This window comes from Rhinoderma darwinii, chromosome 9 (assembly GCF_050947455.1).
Source record: "Rhinoderma darwinii isolate aRhiDar2 chromosome 9, aRhiDar2.hap1, whole genome shotgun sequence".
Lineage (NCBI taxonomy): Eukaryota > Metazoa > Chordata > Amphibia > Anura > Rhinodermatidae > Rhinoderma > Rhinoderma darwinii.
Window position 1 is genome coordinate 88,945,942 of NC_134695.1, and position 15,473 is coordinate 88,961,414.

The 15,473-nt window shown below is 43.6% G+C and overlaps 1 protein-coding gene across 1 annotated transcript in view; it reads left to right on the top strand.

Moving 5' to 3' along the window:
* TDRD12 (tudor domain containing 12) overlaps nucleotides 1-15,209 on the top strand; it is a 49,743-nt gene extending 34,534 nt beyond the window's left edge. The window contains exons 26-38 of the mRNA XM_075838434.1: nucleotides 1,371-1,510; nucleotides 2,586-2,806; nucleotides 2,909-3,008; nucleotides 3,241-3,425; nucleotides 4,143-4,344; nucleotides 6,287-6,379; nucleotides 6,788-6,948; nucleotides 7,024-7,112; nucleotides 7,210-7,330; nucleotides 12,654-12,767; nucleotides 13,244-13,397; nucleotides 13,789-13,852; nucleotides 14,517-15,209. Coding sequence (XP_075694549.1) covers nucleotides 1,371-1,510; nucleotides 2,586-2,806; nucleotides 2,909-3,008; nucleotides 3,241-3,425; nucleotides 4,143-4,344; nucleotides 6,287-6,379; nucleotides 6,788-6,948; nucleotides 7,024-7,112; nucleotides 7,210-7,330; nucleotides 12,654-12,767; nucleotides 13,244-13,397; nucleotides 13,789-13,852; nucleotides 14,517-14,605 — 1,733 coding nt within the window. The 3' untranslated portion in view covers nucleotides 14,606-15,209. The remainder of the gene's footprint in view (nucleotides 1-1,370; nucleotides 1,511-2,585; nucleotides 2,807-2,908; nucleotides 3,009-3,240; nucleotides 3,426-4,142; nucleotides 4,345-6,286; nucleotides 6,380-6,787; nucleotides 6,949-7,023; nucleotides 7,113-7,209; nucleotides 7,331-12,653; nucleotides 12,768-13,243; nucleotides 13,398-13,788; nucleotides 13,853-14,516) is intronic.
* Nucleotides 15,210-15,473: the final 264 nt, after the last annotated feature.

The window sequence follows — 15,473 nt, forward strand, 5'->3', positions numbered from 1 at the left end:
GATGCAAATTTAGCCGAAATGAGTCTTCATATTGGCGGGGGGTGTTGAAAAAGATAGATATATCATGTATAGGCCGAATTATGGCATTCCATAGGGTAGCACACTATACATGGCGAGATCTTTAACCCCTTAATGGTCAGGCCTGAAAAGGCCTTAATGACCAGCGAAATTTTTCCGTTTTTACCTCTGCCTTTTCAGCAACCATAACTTTATTTTATTTTTTCATTGACGTGGCCGTATGAGGCCTTGTTTTATGCGGGAAAAATGTGTTTTTTTTTTCGCCGATTGGGGGTAAAAAAAAAATGTTACGGTGTGAATATTTTTTTTTACTCCCATTAAGGGATAACTTTATTTACAACTCCTATTTTTTACTTCTCATGTATTCGCATACTCTTAGTTGCTCTAAGATCAGGAGTTGTAAGTTACAGGAGCGCTCATCAGCCTCTTCTACAGCAACGCCAAAAGACGTCGCTGTAGACCCTGCACCGCCTGCCGTCAAAAGATGGTGAGCGGTCATTAAGGAGTTAACTGACACCAATCCTCATTAATAGTCAATAATCAACATGCAGATACTTGAATAAGACGACATTGGATAGATTGATCACGGATATGCTTCCGTCGAGCCCCAGTAATAACGATTGTCCCCTATTGTTGCCCAGTTTTACTGCTTTAGGCTGCAGTCTTACAACCGTATTTGCAGTCCGTGTGACATCTATTTTGTGCTACATTTAGGCCCTGTTCACACAGTTTTTTTGCTGCGGGTTTTGCTCGCGGGAAAAAGAAGCGACATGCCCTATCTTGAGGCTTTTTCCGCCTTAAAAACCTTAACGTTGAAATCAATGGGAGATGGAAATAAACGCGTTTTTTGACGCTCGCGGTTATTCTATCTTTCTGTTGAAGAGATAGCTAAAAAAAAAACGCGTCAAAAAACACGTGTGGTGCAAAACAACTTAAAAAAAAAAAAAACGGAGATTAATTTTCCGCCTGCAAAAACCTCAGTGTGAACATACCCTAATGGGAGTCAATTCTGGCAGTTTTTTGCCACGGAAAAAGCTTTGTCTGAACAGGGCCATCACATCGGAGAGGTTTTCCTGCCCCCTCCTTATTTTGGTTCAAAATAGACAAACTTTATTCGGACCGGCAATAAAGCCAAATGCAGCCGGACCCTGTAGATCCCCACATATTAGTTACTAATCTCGCAGTATAAATATATTTCACTAGAGTATTCCAAATGGAAGATCACGGCGGGCCGTTCTGTTTGAGGATGTTCTGACCTCATTAGGCTGGAATAAACTTGTCAGTGGCTCTTGAATATATTGTAATGGTTTATGCTCGTTGCTCAGCCTCTCTTGGATGTGTTTCTGTTGCAGTGGTCACAGACGACTACGCTCCCCTCCTGGAGGTCACAGACGCCACGTGCGTTATCCATTACAGTTTTCCGGAGAACGTTGGTGTATTAAGTCTTCGCCTGCTTTCTCTGCTCGATTACATTCAGTGCAAGATCGATAAGGTACAAGGAATTGATGTATTCTGTGTGTTTTGTGTTTTTTTTAAAAAGTCGAAATCTCGGTTATTCTTTCTTTACCACCTCTTATTCTCCCCATACTCCTCCTCCCAATGTATCTGTTCCTTGCTTCTCTCTTTCTTTTAGCAGATATGGCGTCCCCATAATTTCTATCATGCCGGCAGCGCGTCTCCCTGTTTACACCGGGAGATGCGCTGCCGTCAACGAAAATATTTTGGGAGTTTAAAATTATGCAATCAACCGATGACCGAGTGTTTGCTCGTTCATCGGCAGATCGTGAACGCTTGCTTGCCCGATAATTGACCAGTGTAAAAGGGCCCTTCGGGTCCTCTCACACAGCCCGACGTGGGTGGTCTAAACCAGCACCGAATAACTATACAGCTCGTTGAACGGCGCTCGTTTGCTCCTTTCAGAAGGCGCTGTATATGGGGACGAGCGCTCGTTCCCATACATTTCTATCATGGCGGCAGCACATTTCCCTGTTTACACCGAGAGATGCGCTGACGACAACGATTATATTTTCGGCTGCATAAACAATACAATCAGCCGGTGAACGAGCGTTTGCTCTTTCATTGGCTGATCGTTGCCCTGTTCTTTGAACGCTCATTTGCCGATAATTGGCCGGTGTTAAAGGGCCGATCTGAAGAACTACCTAATAAATAATGAAAATCTGTATAATTACTGGAGTTTATCTCTCAAAGTGTTTTTTTTGGTCTTTAGACATTGACGACATATCCTTAGGTTCGGCCATCAAAGTTGGATCCGTGGGAGTATGATGCCTGGAACCCCTGTCTATCATAATGAAGGGTCCCTGACACTTCAGCGAGCGTCCCGTCCCCTTTGTTGGTTGCACAGGCGGCAGCTCGTTTGTACCTGGTACTGCAGCCTAGTCCTGTTTCCATGTGCAGCACCGTGCATTTGTAAACCATAAAGGGGGATATGACGCTCCGCTTGCTGATCGGTAGCGGTCCCATGCGTCTGGACACCCACCAATAAAATACTGACGGCCTATCCTGTCCCGTTTTTTTCTTACAATGACGATGCAACTTTATAAATCCAGGTATCAATGGAGGAAGACGACCATTCAAGGGCCAAATCCGTGTTACTGATGACAGAAAAACACGCAAGCTGCGCCATCGATTTACTGAAAAGCTTACAGCAAGCGCAAGCCTCAGTCCCGCCTGAACTCGTAGCCCTGGCTCAGGGACTGCTGCAGGCCCTGGAAAAGAACAAGCGAGAACAAGAGATTTGCCCCTATCTTAAAACCTTGGGCTATTGCAAGTAAGTAAAAGTGAAATCCCCATCAGATGATTTTATTCACATGTTGGGAGTGGAAAGTCTTGTCGTTTCTGTGTCAAATATTTCCGTCATTTCTTTACCCAGCCAAGACGAATATGCTTGTCCTCATCGGCATCATATTAACCCTTCACAGGACCTATGTGATGGATTCGCCACCATTCCAGACAGCGATCAGTATATAACGGTAAGTTGCATTTGATCACTGTCCCTACTACTTTCTACCGTACTAGTCCGGGTACATCTTTTCTATCAGATGGAAATCCCTGTAGCTGTAGAAATGATGGGAGTGATTACATAAAATCAGTGATCGGGCCTTTTACGGATTTGTTATTCCTTTATCATCATAATCGTCGTCGTATTAATTAAGGGGTCGCAACTTTTTTAATCCCATGTCTATTTTTTTTTTTTTTACACAGGTTCTTCCTCTCTGTATTGTGAACGCAGCTCGATTCTTTGGTCGTGTGGTAACCAAAAATGATCCATACGATAAACTTGCGGCAGAACTCAACGAATATTATCAGTCACCAATAAATAAAATTCTGGCACGGACAGTGGAGTGCAAACATTTGTATGCAATAAGTGATGGCACCGAATATCACAGGTACTCCACCCTCCACCATAGGGATAAATCTCTTAATGCACGATTGGTTTACCCAAGATCAACATTTATCAGCTGTCCACAGGAGGTGTGATAAATGTCTTGTTTGCTGGGGGCCCAGTGCCGGAACCCCCACCGATCACTACAGCAGGGGCCCTGAGCGCCATTTCCTCCTCACCTCACCCCCTTGCTGCTAAACATTGGAAAGCATTTTGTTTCACTAACCGTGAGAGTTAATGCAGATAAGATGCGACAGTTTCCAAGGATTTTGTGTTGCAACTTTTTGCCAGCATTGTCCCTCAATAATGGTAGCCGTGTGCAGGGGAGACATATCTGTGCAGTATGAGGTAGCTTAATTTTTGGAAAATGCAGAGTTCAGAAACTAAGAGGAATAAAAGCATGCAATGTGGCATCGTGCAACCATTGCAGTCCCCTAAAGAGGTTGTCTAGTTTCTGCAACCGCCTTCCTGTGATTGGTCACGTGACGAGATGCTGATCACTGGGGTAAGCTGGTGGCAACGTCTTCTTTTTTACAGGGCTAATTAGACTTCACACGCAGCCCATTGATATAAAGCAGGTCCTACAGAAGGAGTGGCGCTCCTTGCAGCAGAGCTCTACTCTGGTTCATAGATGGGTCCTGAGCTGAGCATAGGCTCTATTAGGGCTATGAATCCTCTTAAACATGGTGGACGCGTCTCAATCACTTTTGTCTTTTCACAGGGTTCAAGTCCTATCTACAAAAACCGTAGACAGCGTCTCGGTCGCTCACGTGCAGTATGTCGATGACGGGAAGACGGAGGAGATCTCTGTCCATATGATCTTCCTGCTCCCACCTGCGTTTCAGTCAATCCCTCCACAGTGCAGAGAGTTTCTTGTGTGTAGGGTGAAACCTATTGACAATGAGGAAATGTGGGATCCAAAAGTGAGTTGTGAAAGACTTTGCGTAAAATTGCAGGGGACGACTGCAATTCTGCCATTTTTATTTTTTTTTATTTTGTGTTTTTACGGCGTCCACCGTGCAGTCTAAATTACATTATGACTTTATTCTCTGGGTCAATTCAATTACGTGATGGGTTAAAGTTTTATGACTCTTTGATCACTTTCTATGTCGTTTTTTTACAAGGCTGGATGAACAAAACACAATTCTGGCATTGTTTTTTTCGTTTTTTTTTTTACCTGGTTCACTGTATTGGAAAAAAATTCTATGATATGGTTTGGGTCATTACGGATGAGGCGATAACAATTCTATATAGTTATTATTTTATTCTCGGTAATAAAGCATTTTGTAAGAAACTTTTTTCTAAAAAATTCTCTATAATATTGATTTTATTTTTGTAATTTGCAATCCTCCCTCCCCACCACTAAGGGGATTTGAACATGCAATTTTTTGATCACTTCAATAATACACTGCAATACTTCGGTATTTTCTTCCTATAACTTAACCCCTTCCCACACCACCCATTTACGGTGCTGGCAAAAGGTAGCTGCCTCACAGTGCTGTAAATGTGCAGCTCAGGAGCTGAGCCCGCCCCATGAGCAGCGGGTGTCAGCTATAATATACAGCTGACACCCTGCTGCAACAGCCGGGATCAAAGTCAGCTCCAATCCTGACCGTTCAATCCCTTAGATGCTGCGGTCAGGATGTACAAATTACCTCTAGGTAATATGGCGCAACATCGCGACCGTTGGGTGCTAATTGGTTGCCATGGCAGTCCGACAGGCCCCCCGAGTTCTGCCATGGACGTGAGCCTCTGACAGGCATAATACACTGCAGTAACATAATAGATATATTCTACATTATATAAGTATATTCGTCTAACATGACGGCTTTTAAATACATGGGAATCCAGCATTTCGGTGGCAGCGCCCGTTTGTAGAGCATATAAATGGATACAAAAACCTTTGATTCTTTACCTTTTACATTCTAGTTTCTTCGTGTTAAAGCGTCTCTGTCACCCCATTATAAGTGGCCTATCTTGTACATGATGTGATCGGCGCTGTAATGTAGATTACAGCAGTGTTTGTTTTTTTTTTTTAGAAAAACGATCATTTGTGACGGAGTTATGACTTATATTAACTTTATGCTAATGAGTTTCTTAATGACCAACTGGGCGTGTTTTACTATATGACCAAGTTGGCGTTGTGGAGAGAAGTGTATGACGCTGACCAATCAGTGACCAATCCGCGTCATACACTTCTCTCCATTCATTTACACAGCACATAATGATCCTGTGTTGTTCACGATGTGCAGCCACATACACACACATTAACATTACTGAAGTGTCTTGAGAGTGAATAGACATCGCCTCCAGCCAGGACGGGATGTCTATTCATCACTGCCGACACTTCGGTAACGTTAATGTGGGAGTCAATGACAGCAAGCGTGATTTACAGCGTGATTATGCTTGCTGTGCTGTAAGTTCCATACAAGTGTTGGCAGTGATGAATAGACATCTCGTACTGGCTGGAGGCGATGTCTATTCACTCTCAAGACACTTCTTCAGTAACGTTAGTGTGTGTGTGTGTGTGTGGCTGCACATAGTGATTTAGTAAGATCACTAGGTGCTGACTAAATGAATGGAGAGAAGTGTATGACGCTGATTGGTCACTGATTGGTCAGCGTCATACACTCCTCTCGACAACGCCCACTTGGTCAAAAAGTAAAACACGCCCAGTTGTCCATTGAGAAACTCATTACCATAAAGCTAATATAGGTCATAACTCCGTCACAAATGATCGTTTTTCAAAATAAAAAACACTGCTGTAATCTACATTACAGCGCCGATCACATCCTGTACAATATAGGGCACTTATAATGGGGTGACAGAGACTCTTTAATGTTACATATTTGTTTTATCTCTCAGGTGACGAGGATTATTACCAGAAGTATCAGGGGAAAAAAACACACAGCTAAAGTTGTTCTCAAACTTGGAAAAACGTTCTGGCTCGATCCTATGGTAAGATCAATCTGGTTATGTTTGTTTTTCCTGATGTGAAGAGATGGGAGACCAATGGCTTAGGCTCTATTCACACTGGATTTGAGCCTTCAGTCGGTGGTAAACATTGGCAGTATTTCCTGACATCTGACGGAAGGTTTGAACATCCAGGCATACAGCGGCATACTTCATCCATGGGGTCCCTTTGGCACACGTGGGGTCAGCGGGTTCTATGGATACGTTCTGTGTGTGTGGCAAGAGCTTTCCCAGCACAAAAACTGAATGTGCAGGACAGACACAATGTGAATAGCGCCTTACAAAGCAGTTGTACACCTTCTAGGAAAGTGATGACATCTCTGTTGTATATTTTACTTTATTATTTCTTCTCTGCTTAACCCCAGAATGAAACCCTTCCCCCTCTCTCTATAGGTGCAGGTCACCACATTGCCCGGTTTATCATCCTGTGTATATGACTTTAATGTACGGCAGGAAATCCTCTCTACAGGCCTGGGTACAGACAACCCCCAACACGTAATCCAACTGAAGGCTTTGCTGGAGGGCAGGGAGTCCTCACAAGTGTCTGCGGATAGGTTGGTATCTGAAGGGAATATATTCTTAATCAAATTCAAATATTCTTAATCTCGCTGAACTTTTTCTTTTAACAGAGATGAAAACGAGAAAGCACAAGTTCCTGAGAAGTCTCCAGACGACAACAGTATTTCTACTGCCCCATGTCTGGAGAAGGCAAACTCTGGTATACCCTCCCCCCACATATCCGCACGTAACCCTCCGACATAAAGCTGCATTGCGGGTCTTTTGTTATTTTTCATTTGGGATTTTTTTTTCTCCAGGCAGTGGGAATAAGGTTGTCAGTGCCAGTCTGTTGCCCCAGTCCGATGATGAAAGGGAACAGCCTGAAGAGGTTGCTGCACATGGTGACTCCGAACCTCGAGATAATCTCCAGCCCACAAGGTTTGTTGAATATTGTGTGTACGTGTGTACGTGTGTACATGTGTACGTGTGTGTGTGTGTACGTACGTACGTACGCACGTACGGCAAAATGCAGTTTGGTATAGAGATGGATCAACGGGCAAAGAATAAATGTAAAAACAGATACGGCGCGGTTCCGGAGTGGGAAAAAGTGAATCCTTATTTCTAATCCTGGACGACCCCTTTAAGCTGGACGTACACACGGAAATATATTTATGTCTGTGGTAATGAAAACAATCTGTTCTGATTCATGAAAATCTGCAGTCGGAATACAATCATATATATATATATATATATACCGTTTAGATTTAACCCCTTCGCGCTCAGGTCAGTACTATTACGTCGCGCTAAGTACATCGTTCGCGCTCAGGTCAGTAATAGTACTGACCTGAGTAAACACGGCGCCATTTAATCCCGGCGCGTGTTTGAGCTGTGATACCTGCTGTTTCCGACAGCAGGCTATCACAGCTTAGTGTGCAGGGACCGATCGAGGTGGTCCCTGCCGATTAACCCCTTAGAAGCCGCGTTCAATAGCGATCGCGGCTTCTTAGGGGTTAAGCTGCCATCGCCGGCCTGCTACACAATAGTGGGCCGTGATGGCTACTATGGCAACCAGAATCCTAACAATGGACTCTGGCTACGCCATCGACGGAAGCCTAGTGGGTCCCGACAAAATCAGGACCCACTATGCTTGCTGTCAGCGAACAGCTGACAGCTCTAATACACTGCACTACGTATGTAGTGCAGTGTATTAGAATAGCGATCAGAGCCTCCTGCCCTCATGTCCCCTAGTGGGACAAAGTAAAAAAAAGTGTAAAAAAGTAAAAAAAAGTTGTGTAAAAATAAGAAAATAAAAGATTTAAAAGTAATAAAAGTAAAAATCCCCCTTTTTCCCTGATCAGTTCTTTATTATTAATAAAAATATATAAATAAACTATACATAATTGGTATCGCCGCGTCCGTAACGTCCTGAACTACAAAACGATGTCGTTATTTATCACGTGCGGTGAACGCCGTAAGAGAAAATAATAATAAACCGTACCACAATCACAATTCTTTGGTCACTTCACCTCCCAAAAAATGGAATAAAAAGAGATCAAAAAGTCGCATGTACCTAAAAATGGTCCTGATCGAAACTACAGTTCGTTACGCAAAAAATAAGTCCTCGCACGACTTTCCTGATGGAAAAATAAAACAGTTCTGGCTCTTAGAATAAGGTAACACAAAAAATAAATTATATTTTACAAAATGTATTTTATTGTGCAAACGCCATAAGACATAAAATAAAACTATAAACATCTGGTATCGCCGTAATCGTATCGCCCCGCAGAATAAAGTGAATATGTCATTTATAGCGCACGGTGAACGCTGTCAAAAAATTTAATAAAAAACAATAGTAAAATTGCTGTTTTTTTAGTCACCACGCCACCTAAAAATAGAATAAAAACTGATCAAAAAGTCGCATGCACCCCAAGAAAACTACAATGGATTCCTCAAGGGGTCTAGTTTCCAAAAAGGGGTCACTTTTGGGGGGTTTCCACTGTTTTAGCACCACAAGACCTCTTCAAACCGGACATGGTGCCTAATAAATTAAATTAATTAAATGTCACCTCTACTTTGCTCTAAATTCCTGTGAAACACCTAAAGGGTTCATAAACTTTCTAAATGCTGTTGTGAATACTTTGAGGGGTCTAGTTTCTGAAATGGGGTGTTTGATGGGGGTGTCTAATATATGGGCCCCTCAAAGCAACTTCAGAACTGAGCTGGAAACTAAAAAATAAAATAAAAATGAGGCAATACTTCGCTTCTTACATTATACTCATAATGAGCCGTGCCCACCCCGAGATGACCCCAGTTTTGACCGTTTGTATAAACGGAGACCCCTATTAGACCATTTCAGTGCCCGGTTTTCCCAGCATTCACCCCCAAGAAGTGTATTTCTATAGATGAGTCCCTGGTACATTTGAAAGGGAGGCTTCAATTCCGCGAGTACCTGCCGGGTAAGAGGGCAAGGTATGGCGTGAAGATGTATAAGCTGCGAGAGTGCATCAGGGTATACCTACAGATTTTGGATATATGAAGGGAAGGACACCAGTTCTCAGCCCCCAGAATGCCCCCCCTTACTGGGAGTTAATACAAAAATTGTGTGGGATTTGGTGCACCCACTGCTGGACCAGGGTTACCACCTCTACCTGGATAATTTTTATACCAGCGTCCCACTCAACTGCCTCGCTTCCAGAAGTCCTGCGGCATGCGGCACTGCTAGAAGTAATCTGAGAGGCCTCCCTACGACTCTGCTTGGGCAAACACTCAGAAGGGGTGAGAGCAGGGCACAATCTAGCAGCAACATATTGTGTGTCAAGTACAAGACCAGGGAGATGCCACACCAGTACCCATGTACCAGTACAGGGACCCCCAAACTAGACTGCATCCTGGACTACAATAGGTACATGGGAGGGGTGGACTTGTCAGATCAAGTCCTGAAGCCTTACAGTACTTCTGGAAGCGAGGCCACAGGCATCGTACCAGGGCAACACTTTTTAGGAGAAGTTCCCCAAACTGGCAAGAAGGGAAAAAGTCAAAAGAGGTGCAGAGTCTGCTATAAGAGGGGGATAAGGAAGGACACAATATACCAATGTGACGCGTGTCCCGAAAAACCAGAGCTCTGTATGAAAGAGTGTTTTAAAATTTATCATCCATCCCTTTATTTTTAATTTACCCCAGTTTTACTCGCTCTGATCCACTTCGCACAGCTTACCCCCCTCATCTTTCCCCTCTGAGCCCTGCTATGTGCCCAGGCAGCTGATAACAGCCACATGTAGGGTATTGCCGTACCCGGGAGAGCCCACATTACAGTTTATGAGGTGTATGTCTCCGGTGGCACATGCTGGGCACAATATATCGGACACTGACATGCCATATATATAGAAAATTGCAAATCTCACTCTGCACCATCTGCTGCGCATTATCTTTTACACAATACCTGTGGGGTCAAAATGCTCACTACACCTCTAGATGAATTCCTTAAGGGGTGTCGTTTTTAAAACGGGGTCACTTCTCGGGGGTTTCAACTGTACTGATACCTCAGGGGCTTCTGCACACACGACTTAGCACCAGAAAATTCCCAGTAGGCCACATGGTGGTCCTTTCCTTCTGAGCCCTCCCATGGGCCCAAACGGCAGTTTATCACCACAAATAGGGTATTGCCGTACTCAGGACAAATTGGGCAACAAAATGCGGTATTTTATTCCTTGTGAAAATAAGACATTTTGAGCCAAAACTACCTCTTATTGGAAAAAATTACATTTTTTTGAATTCACAGCCCAATTCAAATAAATTCTGTGAAAAAACTGTGGAGTCTAAATGGTCACAACACCCATAAATGAATTCCTTGAGGGGTGTAGTTTCCAAAATGGGGTCACTTCTGGTGGGTTTCCATTGCTTTGATACCTTTGGGGCTCTGCAAATGCGACATGGCACCCGAAAACCAATCCAGCAAAATCTGGACTCCTAAGAACACATAGCGCTCCTTTCCTTCTGAGGCCTCCCATGGGCCCAAACAGCAGTTTATCACCACAAATGGGGTATTGCTGCATTCCGGAGAAATTGGGCAACAAAATGGGGCATTTTGTTCCCTGTGAAAATAAGAAATTCTGATCAAAAATGACATCTTATTGGAAAAATTGTCATTCTTTTAATTTCACAGCCCAATTCAAATACGCGCTGTGAAAAAACTACGGGGTCAAAATGGTAACAATAACCATAAATTAATTCCTTGAGGGGTGCAGTTTCCAAAATGGGGTCAGTTTTGGGGGATTCCTACTGTTTTGGCACCTCAACACCTCTCCAAACCTGGCATGCTGCCTAAAATATATGCTAATAAAAAAGCACCACCAAAATGCACTAGGTGCTTCTTTGCTTCTAGGGCTTGTGTTTTAGTCCACGAGCGCAGTAGAGCCACATGTGGGACATTTCTAAAAACTGCAGAATCTGGACAATACATATTTAGTTGTGTTTCTCTGGTAAAACCTTCTCTGTTACAGAAAAAAAATAGAATAAAATTGAAATTCAGAAAGAAAAACGAAATTTGCAAATTTCACCTCTACTTTGCTTTAATTCCTGTGAAATGCCTGAAGGGTTAAAAAACTTTCTAACTGCTGTTTTGAATACTTTGAGGGGTCTAGTTTTTAAAATGGGGTGCTTTATGGGGGTTTCTAATACATAGGCCCCTCAAAGCCACTTCAGAACTGAACAGGTACCTTAAAAAAAAGGCTTTTGAAATTTTCTTAAAAATATGAGAAATTGCTGTTTATGTTCTAAGCCTTGTAACGTCCAAGAAAAATAAAAATAATGTTCTAAAAACGATGCCAATCTAAAGTAGACATATGGGAAGTGTGAACTAGTAACTATTTTGGGTGGTATAACCGTCTGTTTTTCAAGCAGATGCATTTAAATTCTGAAAAATGCTATTTTTTCTAAATTTTCTCTAAATTTTGCAATTTTTCTCAAATAAAGACTGAATATATCGACCAAATTTTACCACGAACATGAAGCCCAAAGTGTCACGAGAAAACAATCTCAAAATCGCTTGGATAGGTTTAAGCATTCCGACGTTATTACCACATAAAGTGAAATATGTCAGATTTGAAAAATGGGCTCTGAGCCTTAAGGCCCAAACTAGGCTGCGTCCTTAAGGGGTTAATAATCTATTTCACTTGATAACCAATCATTTTATCCCATTTTATTCAAAACATGTTTAAGAGATCATATTCGGGGGAGGGGGGGGGGCGGAAAGGAGGGAGAGGCCATCATTCATGTCATACAATCCAGAGGCAGGAGTCCCCTGATCTGACATGTTTTTATCAAGAAACCGGACATGATTCTATGCATTGTCTCCTCATTGTCAGACCGGCAGCTTTATGGCTCTTGCTGCAAGATATTCGTTAAGTGGAAGGGGCATCTCAAACGGTCTTGAAGACATATATTGCCATAAAGCTCTGTTCACACTTGCGTAGCGGTTTTTGTATGTAACGGAAACCATGGTGCATTGCCAGATCCGACGAATAGCAACCAGGCCAGATGGACGCACGCATGCCGATCTGGTGAACTACCTGACAGAGCCTCTGACGGCAGTGTGAACAGACCCTAGCCTTACTTAGGTTTTCTTCCCCCCCCATTGTCCTCTGCAGAAAAACATGTTCCCATATAACTAGGAGGGGATCATTCCCAATACTTTGTAGGCAGCCCATTCTATGTGATGATTTGAATGACCCAATGAAAGGAAACAAAACACTATTGTTTTTAGTTTGTACCCAGAAGTGAAGTGGTTTGAGAAGGACGACGCTGTGATCCTGACTGTAAAGCTGCGGCAAGTGGCTGATCCCAAGTGCACGTTCTACAGCGACCGAGTCGTGTTCAGGTAAGTGTCATTGTAATGGAAACCTCATTGAGCCTGATACACAATGGACGTCTGTACACGGGGACAACTCCTGTCCATATACCCTATTAGGGAATACGGACCTCATAGAGGGGGTCCCTCCTCGAGACCCCCATCTGTAAGCCAAAACGGAAAGCTGCTCTCTCAGATCTGAATTGCCGCCATTTATTACTACATTTTAAATGTCGGGGGGAGCTGGACCCACGGCGGTGCCAATCCAAGAGGGGTGGTCTCTGATGAGAAATACTCCAGCCACAACTGATACTTTGCTATACCTGATGCCGGCCTGAAGGTGGCAGAGTGTGACGCAGAGGACATCATGTATTGGTGTAGGAGTCTGAACACTTGGTCATTGTTTGGTTCGATTACTCCGTACACTGACACTGATGCTGAGAAATGCTTGGTTTTGTTTTTCTTCTTGCTGGTTCGTTATTCTCTATCTGATGCTTTTCATGCAGTTGCGATGCCGGAGGGAAACATTATGTCGCGGATCTGGAGCTCTGCAAGGATATTGTGAGAGAGAAGTCGGAGTGCTCCTTTAAGAGCGGAGAAGCCGTAATTACAATCCAGAAGAGTAAAGTGGAAATGTGGAATAAGTTATTAAAACACAAGGTGAGTTATGGGACGGGATCTGTGACGGACCGACGGCGCTGAGCCCCCCGGACTCACGGAACAGATCAGGAAATGTTGTTCTATCCCAATATGTATTATATCGAGATGTGTAAGTGTCCATGATATGTGCGGATCGCTCTGTTTGAGTGGCGTTCGACTTACTACCCTTTGTGGCAGCCACCTACGATACTGTGTTAATGCGGGACGTGCAATGTACAAATATGCCGGGAAGGGGGGGGGGGGGGGGTCGGGGCTAATTGTAATGTTTCTGCGTTTTTAATTGGTTTGAAAATTTAATAAAAATGATCCGCAAGGTGGGTTGTGGGAGGTGGGCAGTGCCGCGCAGGTTGTGAGGGTCTCGGCACTTATTATATGTTCTGCTTCTTTGTAGCATCCAAATGTGACCTTCGATTTCGATCACTTACAAGATGAGGACAGTGAAGCGATGATGACCGGTAAGTGTCAGATCCTCCTCTCCTCACAAGACCCCACATTATAGATTACAAGACACATTTGATGCCTTAAACTTCTCCATAGTTGAGCACGTGCGCTGCCACTTTATACAAATTCTACGGGAGTTGCGGTAACAACCGAGTATTGTGGGAAAAACCATAGGGCTCAAAATCATAGACCTTGCCACAGACCTTGCCACAGACCTTGCCACAGACCTTGCCATAAACCTTGCCATAGACATTGAATAACTAGCACCCTCCGCCCCCCCCCCCCCCCCCCCCCCCCCCATTCACGTTTTACAATTTACCGCAAATGCTGCAATTAGGCAGAAGTCCAGATGACCAGGACTTGGAATTATATGGCTTCAATGGGAACTGGAAACTAGCGACCCAATACCCTGCTACACCCCCCAAATGAGGCATCGGCATGACTGTGCGACACGATGAGACTGATAACTATTATTAGATTTGGGAAAGGTTTAATCGGATCATTGATTAGTTACAATCTGTCAGATCACAGCAATAACCCGATATGTTCTATCCAGAAACGGAGCGTTTATTTCATAGCACTCCACATATAGGTAGTGGGGGGGGGGGGGGGGCGTATATGTCATATCTCTACCACCATACTAGACCCTCACCTGTGCGCCTCTCTCCCGTGTTCTAGATGTCAGCGCTGCCGATACGATGTGTTTTTACAATGTGATCAGTGAAGATCAGGTGTCCTTGGAAAACAGCGAATCAGAGAGCGATTAGTCTCCTGCAGTACGTATTACGGGGACCCGTCCTCTGTTTACACCGTCCTCGGCTGTCGTTTATATGTAACATATCCAGTGCTTGTTCTATACTGGAGCGTGGAGTATACATAAGGGATGTTACATTTATATATGACCCCTGGAGAGCAAAGCTTTACATAATGTTCAGGTCACATCTCAGACCCTAGAAGTAAAGTCCTGGTCTGTCCAGCTGTAATAACGTCTATTTCTCGGTCACCCAGCTTTCCCAGAAACCGATGTAAATCACAATATAGTGATTTCGTTTTTCGAGACTTGTAAATAACAGCAGTATCCATAGGCGGCTGTGCGGCTTTATTGTGAAGCAAGTCAATGACAAGTAGACACTTACCTAGACAGCGAAGGACGATTCATGTGGTTGTTTTTGTTTGGTTTTTTTTGCAAGGGGGGGGGGGGCCTTTAAATGAATAACATAAAAATACAATGTGTCCATATAAACAGCATGTCCTGCACTTTATGGAATAGACAATGGGGGAGATTTACTAAGCTAAATGCACCACAAAACTGCTATACGAGTGCTTGGAAGTTTGTGAACCCTTCAGAATCCTCTCTATTTCTGCATAAATTTGACCTAAAATTACATCAGATTTTCACACAAGTCCTAAAAGTAGAAAAAGGGAATCAGATCAAAGAAAGGAGTAAGAAATATTAGACTTGGTCATTTATTTATTCAACTCTGGTTCTACGCACTTGAATAGGAGCCGCTCTACTGTGACCGGAGCCGTATCGTCCAGAAACAGCTGATCGGTGCGGGATCCGGGTGTCTGACCCCCATCGATCATATACTGATAACCGATCCTGTGAATAGGTCATCAGTATGAAAATCCGCC